Source organism: Sminthopsis crassicaudata, chromosome 2 (assembly GCF_048593235.1).
Source record: "Sminthopsis crassicaudata isolate SCR6 chromosome 2, ASM4859323v1, whole genome shotgun sequence".
Lineage (NCBI taxonomy): Eukaryota > Metazoa > Chordata > Mammalia > Dasyuromorphia > Dasyuridae > Sminthopsis > Sminthopsis crassicaudata.
This window is the reverse complement of record NC_133618.1, coordinates 616,831,720-616,846,324: the sequence shown is the minus strand read 5'-3', so window position 1 is coordinate 616,846,324 and position 14,605 is coordinate 616,831,720. Positions and strand designations below refer to the sequence as shown.

Genomic DNA, 14,605 nt, shown 5'->3' with positions numbered 1-14,605 from the left:
CTAGCTGATGGATGCTTGAAATGGCTAATTCTATCTAATTTGGGGTCCTGGCTCTGGCTTCCTTCTTTTCTCCCTGAGTTACTGTCAGACTGTTCTTTGCAGCTTTTGACAAGCCGGCAAAGGGAAAAAGGTCAGCAGTGAAATTTCTGGGCAGAGCTGGCAGCGAGATGGTGGGCTGGAGCTGGTGTGCCCAAGTTGGGCTGTCGGCTCCGCTTGTGTGGCTCTGATGAGAAGCTGACAGCTTGCATCCTCACCTGGGATTTGACACGGCTGCTTGGATGCCCCATCTCAGCAAAACCTTTCAATTACATCTGTGTCCCACGAGCATAATCAAAACAATGACGCTGTCAGAGAGGGAGCGGGAGCCCCTCCGCCTCACCCTGATAGCCTATTTCCAGGCAGCATGTCTTGGTCACTTTAAATCAGCAGAAGCAGATGAAGCCTTTCCTCCCTCCCACCAACAAGCACCACAGATTTATAGGGTCAGAAAATGTGAGGTGTCAGATGGCTGTCATCTACCGTCAACCCACTGGCTCAGTCAGCTGAAGCTTTTCTAAGTGACTTCCCATAAAAACCCCAAATCCAAGGCTGAGACTGAAGAGATGGCAGCAGAAATGACATTCACGACAATCAGAAGAATTTGCCTAGTGACTTGCATCACAGTGGCAGGAAGACTTGAAATAACAGTGTGAAGATTGTTAATAAAAGAATGGCAAGGTGGAGACTGTGTCCATGAGAAACAGGGGAAAAAAGAGAGGGGGTGATAAAGATAATAAATACAACATATAATACCTAGCGTGGAGGGGAACCAGGAACACTTCTGAGTTCAAATCAAGCCTGAGGCACTTACTGGTTGTCTGTGCAACACACTTAATCCTGTTTGCCTCAGTTTCCTTATCTGTAAAATATGTAAAACTACTCTAGTATCTTTGACAAAAAAATTCACAGGTAGCATTGACATGCTGAGGTCTATGGGGTCACAAAGCATCAGCCTGACTGAATGACTAAAGAACAAGTATTTTATAATTAGCAAAAATGTATGTGATCTCCAAAACAGAATTCATTCCAAACTTATAAAGAGACATTATCCCTTTCCTAACTTGGAATCTGTGAATGTGTTAAAAAACTTAATAAATGTATTTCAATGTCATTGGGTGTCCTTATAATCTTATTAATTAATATTAATTATAGTTAAATGTCTGAGGCTGGATTTGAATTCAGGTCTTTCTGATTCTAGGACAGGCACTTACTCCATTACTTTACCCAGGTGGCATGCTCAGTGTTAGAGACAGAAAACAGGAAAAAGGACCTGTCTCTGCTATTACTGAGCTCTCAGAACCCAGAAGGGAGAGAGATGTTGAGCCAAGTTTAGGGGATAGGAATTCTTTTCTCTTGTATCAAGTTACAAGTACTATTTTCCTCTACTCCACCTTCTTCATAGTTTCAACTAAATGATCCAACTCTTCCTGACCCCATTTTGAGGTTTCCTTTGCAAAGATACTGGAATAGTTTGTCATTTCCATCTCCAACTCCTTTTATAGATGAGGAAACTGAGGCAGATAAACTCAAGAAACTCTGGGCTGGACACTCTATCCACTATTCCATCTAGCTAACCCCTTTGTATACTCAGTGCTTAGCAAGGTGCCAAAGAGATATATGTTGATTGAAAGATTCACCTCTTCAGCTTGGGAATATGATTTCTAGCAGGAGCCATAACTGCCAATTTGAGGGTACTTTGGAATTCAGCACTGTGGAATTTTACCTATACCAAAAAAAGCTAGCATTTATCTAGCACATTTAAGTTTACAATATGCCTTGTATGAGTTGTCTCTTTGGATTCTCACAACAACTACTTTGAGGTAGGTACTATTATTATCCCCATTTTATACATGAGGAAACTGAGGCAGTCAGATTAAGTGGCTTGTTTGAGTAAATGTTTGAGATAGGATTTGAACTTAGGTTTTTCTCACTCTCAATTTCAATACTCTAGCTGAGTATAGCAGAAAAAAATTTTGTTTACTGATTAGCTGTTTGGCACATTAGACCCTGGACATATAATTCATTTAGTCTCTCTAGCTAATAGTATCTGGTCCATTGTAGGTACTTAATAAATGACTGATATTAATAGTAGGCAGTATGACAAAATATATAGAGACCAAGGCTTGGAATCAAAAGATGTGTATTAAATCCCACCAGAACTCTTACTAGCTATGGGCAAGTTATGATCTCTATATGCTTCAGGAAACTCTTGGGATTTAGTTACAAAGTAAAAGATAAATATTATAAGCTATCACTATTTTTAGGGGAAGTAATGTCTCACTTGTCTGAGATCTTATTGATGTTACAACTCATAACATTTATTTTATACTCTTTATTTATATGCTCCATCTTCTCTATTTAGACTATGATACCCTTGAGGGTAGGGATCTTATTCATTTTTCTACCTCCCTTAGTGCCTAATCTAGGAGTCTGCCCACAGTAGGTTTTCAATAAATGCTTGATGAATAAATGAAAGAAGAAATTGATGAAGATACATATTATGAGATTGTTAAGCCTGAAGAATGTTTTTCCATCTTCTCAAGAAGCCTTTCTGAAAACCTTTAGATTTTTGTGCTTTTTAAATTACCTCCTATTGATCATTTATGTAGCTTCTCAACAATGTAGTTTCAAGGAAATTCCAATGGATTTGGGATGGAAAATGCCATCCAGATCCCGAAAGAAAACTATGGAGGCTGAATATGGATCAAAGCATTGTATCTTCACCTTCTTTATATTTTTTAACCTTTTGGTCTAATTTTTCTTGCATAATATGACAAACATGGAAATATGTTATTTTTAACATACATTTAACTTATATAAGAATACTTGCTGTCTAAGAGAGGAAAGGAGAAAATTTTGGAACACAAAATCTTACAAAAATTCATGTTGGAGACTATCTTTACATGTATTTGGAAAATAAAATACTACTAAAAATTAAAAACAAAAAGAAAATACTTTGGAGGCATTCTTACTTAGAAAACTAAATTAGATAAAATGGTCCTAAATTAGAACAGAAAAGATATTGAAATCACTTAAGGAAGAATATCTTTATTATCTAGTACACTAATAAGGGGCAGAGAGTACATTGTATACTGGCAGATGCTTTTTTATTAAGATGGGGAAAGTGACTTCACAATGCTCAGTTTATCTTACTATGTCCACACAAAACAGAATAAGCCAAAGAAAGGACAATGCAAACAATAGGTGCTTAATAAAAATTTGATGAATTAAACCAAATTGAGTAAATGTTGAATAACTTCTTAAGAATTTCTTCCTCTATTTATAATTATTTAATTATTTCTAATCAATCCTTGAAGTAGTACCAGCCACCTGTCTGGGGAACCAACCAGACACTAAAATTTCTTACAAATAATCATGTTGACTCTATTTATTTTTTAGGGATAGGTACCAGACCTGTGATTTCATCAGCAGAAGGAACTTCAAGGCAAGGAAATTCTACCATACTATAATAACACAGGACCTAGAGATTTCCCAAATGCAGCCTCTCTCCCAGGGAACATAATAAAAAAAACGATCAAAACATGAGAATAGCATTGAGTTCAGCCCAAAGCAGCTAGAACCCAGTAAAATTCTGAATTATAGAACTGATATTCTCTAGATCCTTCTCTTCTTCTAGCACACGCTCTTCCTGGTTTTTCCCCCGGAGTTTATTTCCTAGATCTTTCTACCTTTTCCCCAAATCTATGAGCTAGATACAACAAGTAGTAAAGCAGATTTTCAAGGCAAGAATTAATCACACAATGTTAGAGAGCAGCTAGTCCAACCCCCTCACTCTACATGTGAGGAAACTGGAAACTGAAAAGAAAGAAATCTTTTATAGTGATTGCAACATTTCCATTCCATACTAAATATGCCTTCCCTTTCAAATAGCTTCAATAACAATTCAATAAAACTTCTTTCCAAGTATGTTCCCTGCCTAAAACATCTTGCCTAAAAGACCAATGTTTTAGCCTCAAACTTATTGGTTCATCCTCACGAAAATGGGACAAGATAACGTTGCCAAGTTGTGGTTGTATTGCTAGGAGACAGTTTTTGAGCAGCGTTCAGATTATCTGAATGTATCACATAAATCCCCCATAGAATGCTTTAATAAACTCTGATTATAATTTTTCCAATGCACCAATTCCACTGGAGAGAGATATTCTAAACGTCTAGTCTGTCCAAATCTTCTGCCCGGTTGTAAATACTCCTTTTATAATAACAGAGCCACAGCCAAGTTTTAACATGAAGGTTGATTGGTCTTGCACATTTTAAGAATATGCCAGCTCAAAACAACTCTATATAAGGCTATTCTAAGCCCACAAAACTACAGCAAACTGCTAATGATGCTAACAATTCTGTACCATTTTCAACCCAAAATAACATAAGTAGCGTCTGGGGTAGAGAAGAAGGAATCCAAAACAGGTATGGTAAGTGAACCCAACAAAAAAGGCATGTAATGACCATAAATCCCTGAGGAGACACATTCTTTTTCCAAGTTGAGTAAATATCTTATCTGTCTGGTCTGCAAAAGGCCAGTGTAAAATGGAGGGACTCTTGTCAATCATTGCTGTTATTCCATATACAAAGTTCTCTTGTTCTGATAATTTCACTCCATTATTTTATGCAAGTCTTTCCCCGTTTTGCTGAAATTGAACTCATCATTTCTTATAGCTCAGTAGTATTCCATTACAATCACATGCCATAAATTGTTCAGCCACTGATGGACATCCCTGCAATTCCTAGGTTTTTGCCACCACAAAGAACTGCTATACATTTTAGAACATACAAGTTCTTTTCCTTTATCCTTAATTATCTTTGGAAACAGACCAAATAGTGGTAATATTGAGTCAAAGATTAAAAGTAGTTTAATAACTTTTGGAGTATAATTTCAGATTTTTCTCTAAAATGGTTGGATCAGTTCACAATTCCAGCTATAATAAATTAGTGTCTCAATCCCCGCCAACATTTGTCATTCTCCTCTTTTTTTTTTTTAATCATTTTAGCCAATGTGGTGCATGTAAAATGACATCTCAAGGTTGTTTTAATTTGTATTTCTCTAATGGGAGATGTTTTTGGTAACTTCTGTCCTTGATGTACTTTCCCAGGAAATATCTTTTAGTAAGAGCTAATTGATAAGCAATTGATTAATCAGTATTAATTCATGAATAATAGTAATAGTTTTAACATTATTATTCAAACTTACCCAATGATAGAACCCTGAGGGGAGAAATAGTCAACTGAGGACACTATTCATTAAAGGGTGTGGGAGTAGGAACTGGAAGAATGAGCCCAAAGAAACTGCCACAAATATATTAACTCATTTGATCCTTGCAACAACCCAATGAGATAGATACTATAGGTCTTATTATCCCCATTTACATTTGAAGCAACTGAGGGTTAGCTGAGGTGCAATTACTTGGTAGGAGTCATACAACTACAGCAGTGAGAATTTGAATCCAAATTTTTCTTGGCTCCTACTCAGATGCTATTGCCATTATAGTGCTCTGTAATTGATGTTCTAATTATTGAAAACAGGATTGAAAAAAAGGTCAATTCTCCCAACTCCCTCCTAAAGTCATGTAATCATTATTACCTCATCATGAAGTAGCTGAAGACTGCTCCAGAAGAAATCAAAGCAGTCCCACCTTAGGCTCCTTCATGATATTTAGGGAAAAAGCATTAATCTCAGATCCCCAAATATCTTTTCACTTATCTCTCATCAAATCAGGCAGTCGAGTGGATAATAAAAGGGGGCCAGACAGTATGAGTTGAACCTCGGCTCTCTCCCTTCACTATCTGTATGACCTCAGTCAATTTCCTTAACTTCTCTTAATCTCGAGTTCATCTATAAAATGGAGATAATTATATTTGCACTCCTATTAAGATTGATGTGGACCAAATAGGATAATGGGTATCACAAATTTTATAATCGTCAGGTACTCCAGTTATTTGTTGTTGTTGTTATTATTGTTGTTGTTACTTCTGCCCAGTTACCCATGAAGTGCATTGATTATGTGTATTGATTATGGTCTTTTTGCTCTGCAGTAATTTCATAGCTTCAATGATACAACTCACCTCCTGCACACACACTTGATGGCTCCACTGCTAAGATTTCAATGCAAGATTTCTTCAGGATCTAGGAAGCAAATAGTTGTGAGTATAAAACAATCAGAGCCAAAATTAGGAAGAATTGGGTCCTGGGCAAGTACCCAAACCAGACCCAGAGCAAGCAGCAAGAAGCAAGTCATTAGCTGGAGGGCTTGAGGCTCTGCCCAGCATCCTCTGATGGGGAGAATGAAAGTCCCAAGATACTGATGAAAGATTGCTGCTTGTTGAGAGCAGGAAAGTGTCATTTCATCACCTGGAAACTTTCTATTTTAATGACTTTTTTCTTGCTAAGTAGTTCTAGGCTTTCATTTCTCTTCTGCAAAAGGATTGCAGAACTATCATCAATTTTCAAATGTAATATCCTGGGCAAAAGGCTGATAACCCTACCCTCATTATGTCTCTGAAAATGGGGGTTTGTTTTTTCAAAAGAAAGAGGAAAGCCCAACATCTTTATTCATCTCATACTCACCGAATCAATGACACCTCGAAGGGCATGAAATCCACCCGTAACAGGAAACACATGGTCAATGCTATCAGCAATGGTTGACAGCTGCAAAGAAATGAACAATGAGTCCACAGAAAAATTAGAGTGAATGCCCAAGTGTTGGTGGAATTCACCCTTCTTAGTATTAATTACTAAGAGCTATAGCCTGTTTTCTATCATTATCCAATTTATCTCCCTTAGGGATATTATTTATTTTTTCACCTCCAATACTAAGCCTTTTTTTTTAATTACTCAAATATTTATCAGTTGAACAAATTCCCTTCCTTAGAATCCTGGATTTGGGCTTTGTTTAATCAGGCTACAGCCAAGGAAATATAATAGAAATGTTATAGAAGAGATTCCTGTCCAAATTGGGATTGAACTAATAGGCAAATGAGGTCCCGTGTAACCAGGGGTGTGGAGGTGAATGTTTAACAACCAGACTCTTAAAAAGCATGTACATAGAGTATACTTTTAACATTAACATTTTTTCAAGACTTTAGATAATCAACAAAATAACAAATCAAGCCTTGATAATGAATCATATGAATTTCTTTCATCTTCATATACAAATATGCTGATTTCCAAGATGTAAATGCACACAATGAAAATTTAATAATTTAATAACAATAACAAAATTTAATAATAATAATTGAGGTACCATAGTCCACTCTTGACTTAAACTCTGAGATTTATTGAAGCATCTACTTGATTTCCATAGAAAGAATTAATGCAATTTCCAAAAGTTCCTAATTTACTCATGAGGAATTATGGATCACTCTTGTAGGCTTGAAGTCTTACTGTCTTTCTTAGAGTAAATAAATCTAGTATTTTTAAAAGTTACTCTTGAGAGTATGAATGCTTCAGTAAAGTAATTATCATTCTGCTGTGTGAGCGTCTAGACCGACGATGGAGAACTCAAGGACTTTAGTTCCATGTTACCTGTGTTTCGTTGAAATCTTTTACTCCCACACAGTAGACAATCGCCCCAAAGGCCCTGGCTCTGTCTGCCTAAATGAAAGAAATGTTTCATTTAGCTCAAGAAGTTTGAAGCTCAAGAAGGAAATTTAAACAATATTTGGAGCTTAAAAAATTGTAATGAAATGGATGGAATTGCTGCTGCCAGTGGTAAATAATACTTACTTCTTTCTCTGCAAAATAAAATTGCTCCTCCTGTAGCTCTCCATCAGTCAGAGCAATGATTACACTGGCAGTGTGGAGACCTGTGAACAATGGGATGACTGAGGTTACATCATCACAGGGCTATAATTAGGCATTTTTTTTGGCAGTAGGACAAGTACCAAGAGCATGCATAGGACAATTAGTATGAAGGGCATCTCAGATGATTGTACAAGGTGACACTCCAACCCAGGGTGGGAAGATAAAGACCTAAGGACACCAGCAAGAGGCAACTGAGAGGGAAGTTAATATGTGCAGAGGGAGGAGATGGAGAAGAGGTCCATCTCAGTCCACCATCTGAAAACTTCCTATTTTAACTATTTACTTTTGCTAAGTAGGTGCTAAATTCTGATGTTTTTATGCTGCAGAAGGATTGTAAATGCTGTCAGCACCCTCTAAATATGGCATCTTCAAAACAGCCCTGTTCACTCTCTCCTGGTTCTGGTTCTGGTTACAGGGTAGCATAAGAGATATATTATACCAATTTTCTACTAAGAAATACTCTCTATATAGACTCAATTATCGTTCCACCTACAAAACACTGGTGATGCCAGTTGAAGTGAACAGAGGGAGTCTTCCTTTATTTCTTTTTTCAAATGAAATTTTGGGTTTACTTGCTGAGACAATCTGATCATTTATCACAAACTGTTATGAACTAGAGATTGAATGGTGGGAGTAAAACCTTATGGATAAACTAGCTCATTACCATTTTTTGTTGTTAAATCTGTGCTGGGAAGGGAATATGAAATCTTTTCAGTTGTAAAGGATTAGACTTTAGGATCACAAACATTAGGGGCAATTGAGCTTAGAACCTTCTCTCTTCCCCCCACTTTATTTTACAAAAAAAAAACAAAACAAATAAAACACCCCCAAAGCCCCCAAAACAGAGAAGGCACTTTAGATCAGGGAGATTAATTCACTTGCCCAAGTTCACATAGCTAGGAAATATCAAGAGCTACAATTTGAACCCAGGTCCTTTGACTTCAGAGCCAATGTTTTTGTTTTTCTCCCCCCAAAAAGAAAATACCACACTGGCCAAGTTGCATTGTAAAATGTTTCATTCAAAGTTCCACAAAATGCCTGGTTCTATTTATGTAATTCTTCACCAGTATTTCCTTCAGAATTACAATCTGTTTCCTGTGTTTAAGGATGACATATTCTTTTGAGTTGTCCAAGGAATTCAGTGAAAAAAAGTCAAATATAATCTTGTATGGAACCATTCACTTGGTTAACTTATCTAGGACATTGAGGACATGTCCAGACTTCAGTATCAGTTAAATTCCCTTTCCCACTCTCCCTCTCCCTTAACTTTTTTTTTTTTAATCTTTCAAATACTGTTACCAGCATAGTCTAAAATTAAGGGGACCATTGATTCTGACAGCTTTCTACTAAAATGATCCTGCTCTCTATATTATGAGGATGGCACAGCCATAAACACTTAGGTCAACAGAACTCAAAAACAATGGACATGCTTTATGATTAGAGAGACAGGAATGCATCTGATGCAGCTGGGAACAAATTTTAAAAATCAAAACTGGCTATTGTCAACTGAACTCCTGTGAACCCAACACCCTGCCTTTTTTTTTTTTTCCTTTTGGCACTGCTTAACCCAAGCTCAAAGGCAGGAAAAGTATGTCTTCCAGGAAAAGAGAACAATAACAAAGAAACATACAGGTGTCCTACCTCCATAGTTTTCATGGTAAATCTGCTCATTTGCCTATAAAAAAGGAGGAGGAGAAGAAGTTGGAAGAAGAGAAGGAGGAAGGGGAGGAGGAGGAAGAGAAGAAGAGGAGGAAGAGGAGTAAATGGAAGGGGAGAAACCAGAGGAGGAAAAGGAAGAAGAGAAGGAGGAGGGAGGAGAAAGAGGAGGAAGTGAAGAAGGAATAGAGGAAGAAGAGGAAGTAGAGGAGAAAGAAGAAGAGGAGAGGGAAGAGGAGAAGGAAGAAGAGGAAGAAGAGGAGGGAGGAGGAAGAAGTGGAGAATGAAGAAGAGGAGAAGGAGGGAAGGGAGGAAGAGGAGGAAGAGGAAGGTGAGAAGAAAAAAGAGAAGGAGGAGGAGAAGGAGGAGGGTGAGAAAGAAATATTTTAAGTCATCAATTAAATCCAACAAAGGCAATAAAAGTAGAATTTGTAACCCATAATAAAATCCCCCAAGTCTTGAAGTCTCTACCCTTTCAAATCCTTTATGCATGAATGTGTCTCCTCCAGGTACTTCATACCGAAGGATCTCTAGACCTCGTCGTATTGCTTCTCTGAAACAAAGAAATACAATTTAAGGGTTTTTTTAAAATGCTTCTTTTTTTAACCCTGAAGCATTACAAAATAAACGTGTTGTCCCAAACCCACTTAGATAGAAAAAATACTATCAAATGATTGCAGTATTTTCGAAGAAGGTTTTTATTCTTGGTTCCTAGTCAGTCCATGCTTGCACGATAGAAGGGGGCTAGAGAGAGGAGGCAAGGTTGAAGTAGACAAAAGAGCTCAAAGTTGGAGGACTTAATTTTATTTTTCTTCCATCCACAAAGGAATTGCTTTGTTCTGTGAAGACATCCTTCAGGGTCCACCAAGACCATCCTACATCCAGTCTAGGAGCTGCAGACCATCAAAAGCAGTGCTTCATCTCCTTCTCTATGGCCACAAATAATGAGCTATGATATTGATTGTTTTTTAGAGACAGTTGGTGACATAGTGGATAGAGCCATGGGCCTGGAATATGGAAGACCTGAATTCAAATACAGCCCTTGACATTTACTGCTTCTGTGTCTCTGGGAATGTCACTCAATCATCTGCCTCAGTTTCCTCAGCTGTAAAATGGGGATAATAATAGCACCTAACTCCCAAAGTTGTTGTGAGAATTAAATATTTGTAAAAGTACTAAGTATACAGCCTGCCATGTGGAAGACATTGTAACAAATGCTAGTATTATTATTTATTATTATCATTATGCTTATAAGTGCTTATTCTTTTCCCTTCATAATGTTGTCCTTTGTAATTACAATTTAGCTGAAAGGATTAGATTAAAAAAAAACATTTTTTTTTAAATTTAGCAAGCATCAAGTATGTGTCAGGCACTGTGTTTGAGGCAATGGGCAAAGACAAAAAACATAAGTTTCTGACCTCAGGAAGCTTTCATTCCTGTGTGCTTCCCTTATTTCTCTCTTCTTGTTGCACTATTCTCCTCCCATCCCTAACCCACAATTCCCCATTTCACTTATTATTTCTTCAATCCCAGAAGTCTGAGTTTCTTCGGCATCATACCTTTCCTCACTTAGGTTTGTTCCATAAAGCCATGCAAATCTTCAGCCAAGGTGGGTTTTTTTTAGCTCCCTTGATTGACAAATTGTTATTGTTGTCTGTCCTTCCTTCTTGAAAAGGATCAGACCATCAAGAAGATTTTGCCATGACTTTAAAGTGGATTGGATTTAAGTAGGGGAGGATTGTGCCAAATCATCAGCTTCTCTCTCCCTTCTGGAGCCATCAGGGTCCAGAGGCAAGGTCAGAATGACTGGAGATGGCCCCAGTTTTTGTAAATCACCCCAAGTTGGAAAAACCGAACTTTCTTGTAAAATATAAGTACCATTCAGCAATAATTCTTGGGTTGTTAGCAGCAACATAAACTTTGTCAGCTTCTATTAAAAGCACATGGGTTGTAAAGGCCAATGATGATCTGGGCCAACACAGTTGGCATCTATGAAGAATACTCAATGAACAGATTGAGACATATGCCGGGGCTCTGTCTGCCAGGAGAGGCAAAGGGGAGGTTTGTGTAAGGGAAAGCAAAGGCATGAGATGGAAAATCCACTGGATCTGCAGTCAGAGGACCTCAAATACTCATTGCTTGTATGTCCTGGGGCCCACACTGCCCCTGTTAATGAAGGGAAGGGGGATCAGATGATGTTTAAGGGGCTATGCAGCTCAAAATGTAGGATTCTAAAATTCCTCCCTGTTCTCAATCTTATGGGCCTATGAATTTGGGTCAATATGAATGGATAATATGGACCATCCAGAGAATTTAGAGCTGGTCGACTTTACTGTTAGAAACAGTAGAAAGATTGTAAAGAGAAGGGATCACTCCTTTTCAATTCTTTCTTTTGTGAAGGACATGATCATATAACCAGTCTCTGAAGATCCTTGCTGTCCTCAACTACTTTCCCTCACAATTCACATTTAATTAATATCAATTGATTATCAATAATTATCAATCAAGTATTGTCAATTTAAAATTTAAAAATCTCCTCACCCATAGCCTCCTACTTTGTCTCCCACTTCAAGTCTCTCTTTATCTTCAAAACATCCACTCATGGCTTCCAAAGTGATCTTCCCAAAGCATAGATCCAACCATGTCACTCCTCTGCTCAAGAAACTTCACTGGCTGTGTCTTACCTCTCAGATAAATACAAATCATTCTGATTGGCTTTTAAAGCCCTTTACAATCTGGTTTTTGACCTCTCTCTCCAGGCTTATTGTAATAGCCAGTAATGAACTGACCCACACAGTTGACATATGTGAAGAATGCTCAATGAACAGCATGCTTCTCTTTTCTACCCAGTCGGCGTTCTAGTTCACCTGTTTGCTTGTTCCCTGTACACGAGATTGCATCTTCAATCTCTAAATCTTCAATAAACTGTCCCTTAAGCACAAAATGCCCTCCTTCCTTATCTTATGTGTGTGGAATAGAGAGATAAGGTGAAGATCTTACAGGAATGTGTGAATTCTTTTTCTGTATTTTATTTTCATTATTTCTATGTCTCCCCTATGACCTGCATAAATATAATATGTGCAGGCCCATATTTACTTGAGCCTTGGCTAGCTATAAATACATTTACTTAACCTGAGCTGATGACATTTATTGATATTTAGTCTATTAGCTAGACCACTGTCTGCCTGATAATCTAAAGCCTGCAGGCCTGATTTTCTGTTTCCTAGAAATCAGATGATTTTGGGGAAACAGAAACCTTCCATTTTAATTTCTCTAGATAGCAACAACCAATTAGATGCCTCCCCCCTCCCTTCTCAATGTTCTCCTACTTGTGCTGTAATCTCTTGTATAAAAGCTATGTATCTTTACTACTACTTTAGCCCTCCTACCATGAGCTTTCTCTTTCCCTTATCTCCTGGTAGAACTGCTCATCCTCATGAGGATTAATAAACAATCTTTCTGCTTTCTACTTTGAGTGGTCTCTGAGTAGTCATTTTGGGTAAGGGTCTTCTAGATCCCACACACAGGTAACAGAATCCCCTGTATATTTAAAAGCTCTTGTACCTTTTCCTCTAGAAAGCATCAGTAGCTAGTAACATCTTCCAGAACTTATTTCATATGGATTTTATATTTAATTATCTATATACATCATTTTCTACATGCTCTACTTATGAAATATAAGTTCTTTAAAGGGTAGGTTTTGTTTTTATTTTTGCATCACTAGTTTGTAGCACAGTATCTGTCATATAGTGAATACTTTAGAATGCTTTTTGACTTTAATATACAGTTGGGAGGGAAATCCCCTCAAATAACAACCAACAAAACAAACACTGCTTATGTTTTTGGGATTTAGATATAGACTCTATCTCAAAGGGATAAAGCCATTAATATGTTGACTAGTATTTGCCTGTCAGATAGAAACTCCTATGGAGATGTGATCGAGGAATGGGAACTTTCAATTGGCTGTGGTGGAAAGAATGAAGCAAACACTTGAATCATTAAAATTCACTGCTCAACCTGATAGGGATACTGGCAGTCTATAGAGATAATAAATAAATGAGAGGTACTGAAGACAAATTTTGTCTGTTTCTCAATTCTGCTCAGAGCTTAGTCAGCCCTATAGGTGCTCTTCTGCCTTATCTCAAAAATATCTGGATTTTACTTTTCCTTAGCCTTTTATCTCAATTCTCCAGCTGAATTATCCCATGTAGATATGACCAAGAACATCATGAAGCTGAGGGGAATACTTGCCTATCTTCTGTCAACTTCATGATGGTAGTTCCCTTAGAGGAGAAGACAATGAAAGACATCCGCAACATTGGGCTAGAAATAAAATATTTTGAAAAATAATATTATGTTTGGTACATTTTACAGAAAAGACAAATTACTATCACCTCTACCTCTGATATCCACCTCTTTGAAATGATTAGTAATAGGAAGTGTAAGATGGATGGGACTCGGTTTTTCTTGACTCCATTCCATTTCGATTCTAGATAAAGGAGAAAGATGTCTACAAAGCTATTTTCCCCTCCATCTATCTTCCCATTCTCCTCCCTGCAACCAACTTATCTTGAATTTTAGTACAGTACAGAGTGAATTGGGCTCAGAAAAGAGAGCAGGACATTATTTTTCCCTGGATGCCATCTTTTTTATTACCATCACCACTACATCATGACCCTTGCTAATAAAACTCAAGTGCTCTCTAATAATTATAGCAATTTAAATGTATTCTCTAAGGGATGCATCTGGTTCAGTCTGCTACCTATCACTCCTTCGAGCCTTCTCCTCATCCCTTACTTGTCTCAAGAGCCCTCTTCTAGGCTCAATCCCACCTAAAGGATGACTCTATGTAGTATAATGAAGAAATAAATGTTACCTCCAAAGAAATGGAAAATTTGATTTCAACTCTGAGAAACTTTACCTTATGAATTTTTCAGCCAGACTTTCAACAAAGGAGTAAATTTCTGTCCAGTGATGTCTCACGCTGCCTGACCTAAACAAAAATAGTGATAAATTGGATTATGAGATTCATTAGAAGATCTAGAAATCATTGGTTTTCTACATTTCATGCTGTTTTAGTCATTTGCCATGATA

At 37.4% G+C, this 14,605-nt stretch overlaps 1 protein-coding gene across 2 annotated transcripts in view; it reads right to left on the bottom strand.

Moving 5' to 3' along the window:
• The window catches only part of ANTXRL (ANTXR like), an 83,623-nt gene that overhangs the window by 47,718 nt on the left and 21,300 nt on the right, over positions 1-14,605 (bottom strand). The window contains exons 2-9 of one of the 2 annotated variants that reach the window (XM_074296146.1): positions 14,433-14,504; positions 13,763-13,834; positions 9,983-10,064; positions 9,497-9,530; positions 7,778-7,857; positions 7,577-7,645; positions 6,620-6,700; positions 6,118-6,178 (exon numbers count right to left, since the gene is read on the bottom strand). In XM_074296146.1, the coding sequence (XP_074152247.1) occupies positions 6,118-6,178; positions 6,620-6,700; positions 7,577-7,645; positions 7,778-7,857; positions 9,497-9,530; positions 9,983-10,064; positions 13,763-13,834; positions 14,433-14,504 (551 nt within the window). Of the gene's footprint in view, positions 1-6,117; positions 6,179-6,619; positions 6,701-7,576; positions 7,646-7,773; positions 7,858-9,496; positions 9,531-9,982; positions 10,065-13,762; positions 13,835-14,432; positions 14,505-14,605 lie in introns of both variants that reach the window. The other variant, XM_074296145.1, reaches the window with a different exon arrangement.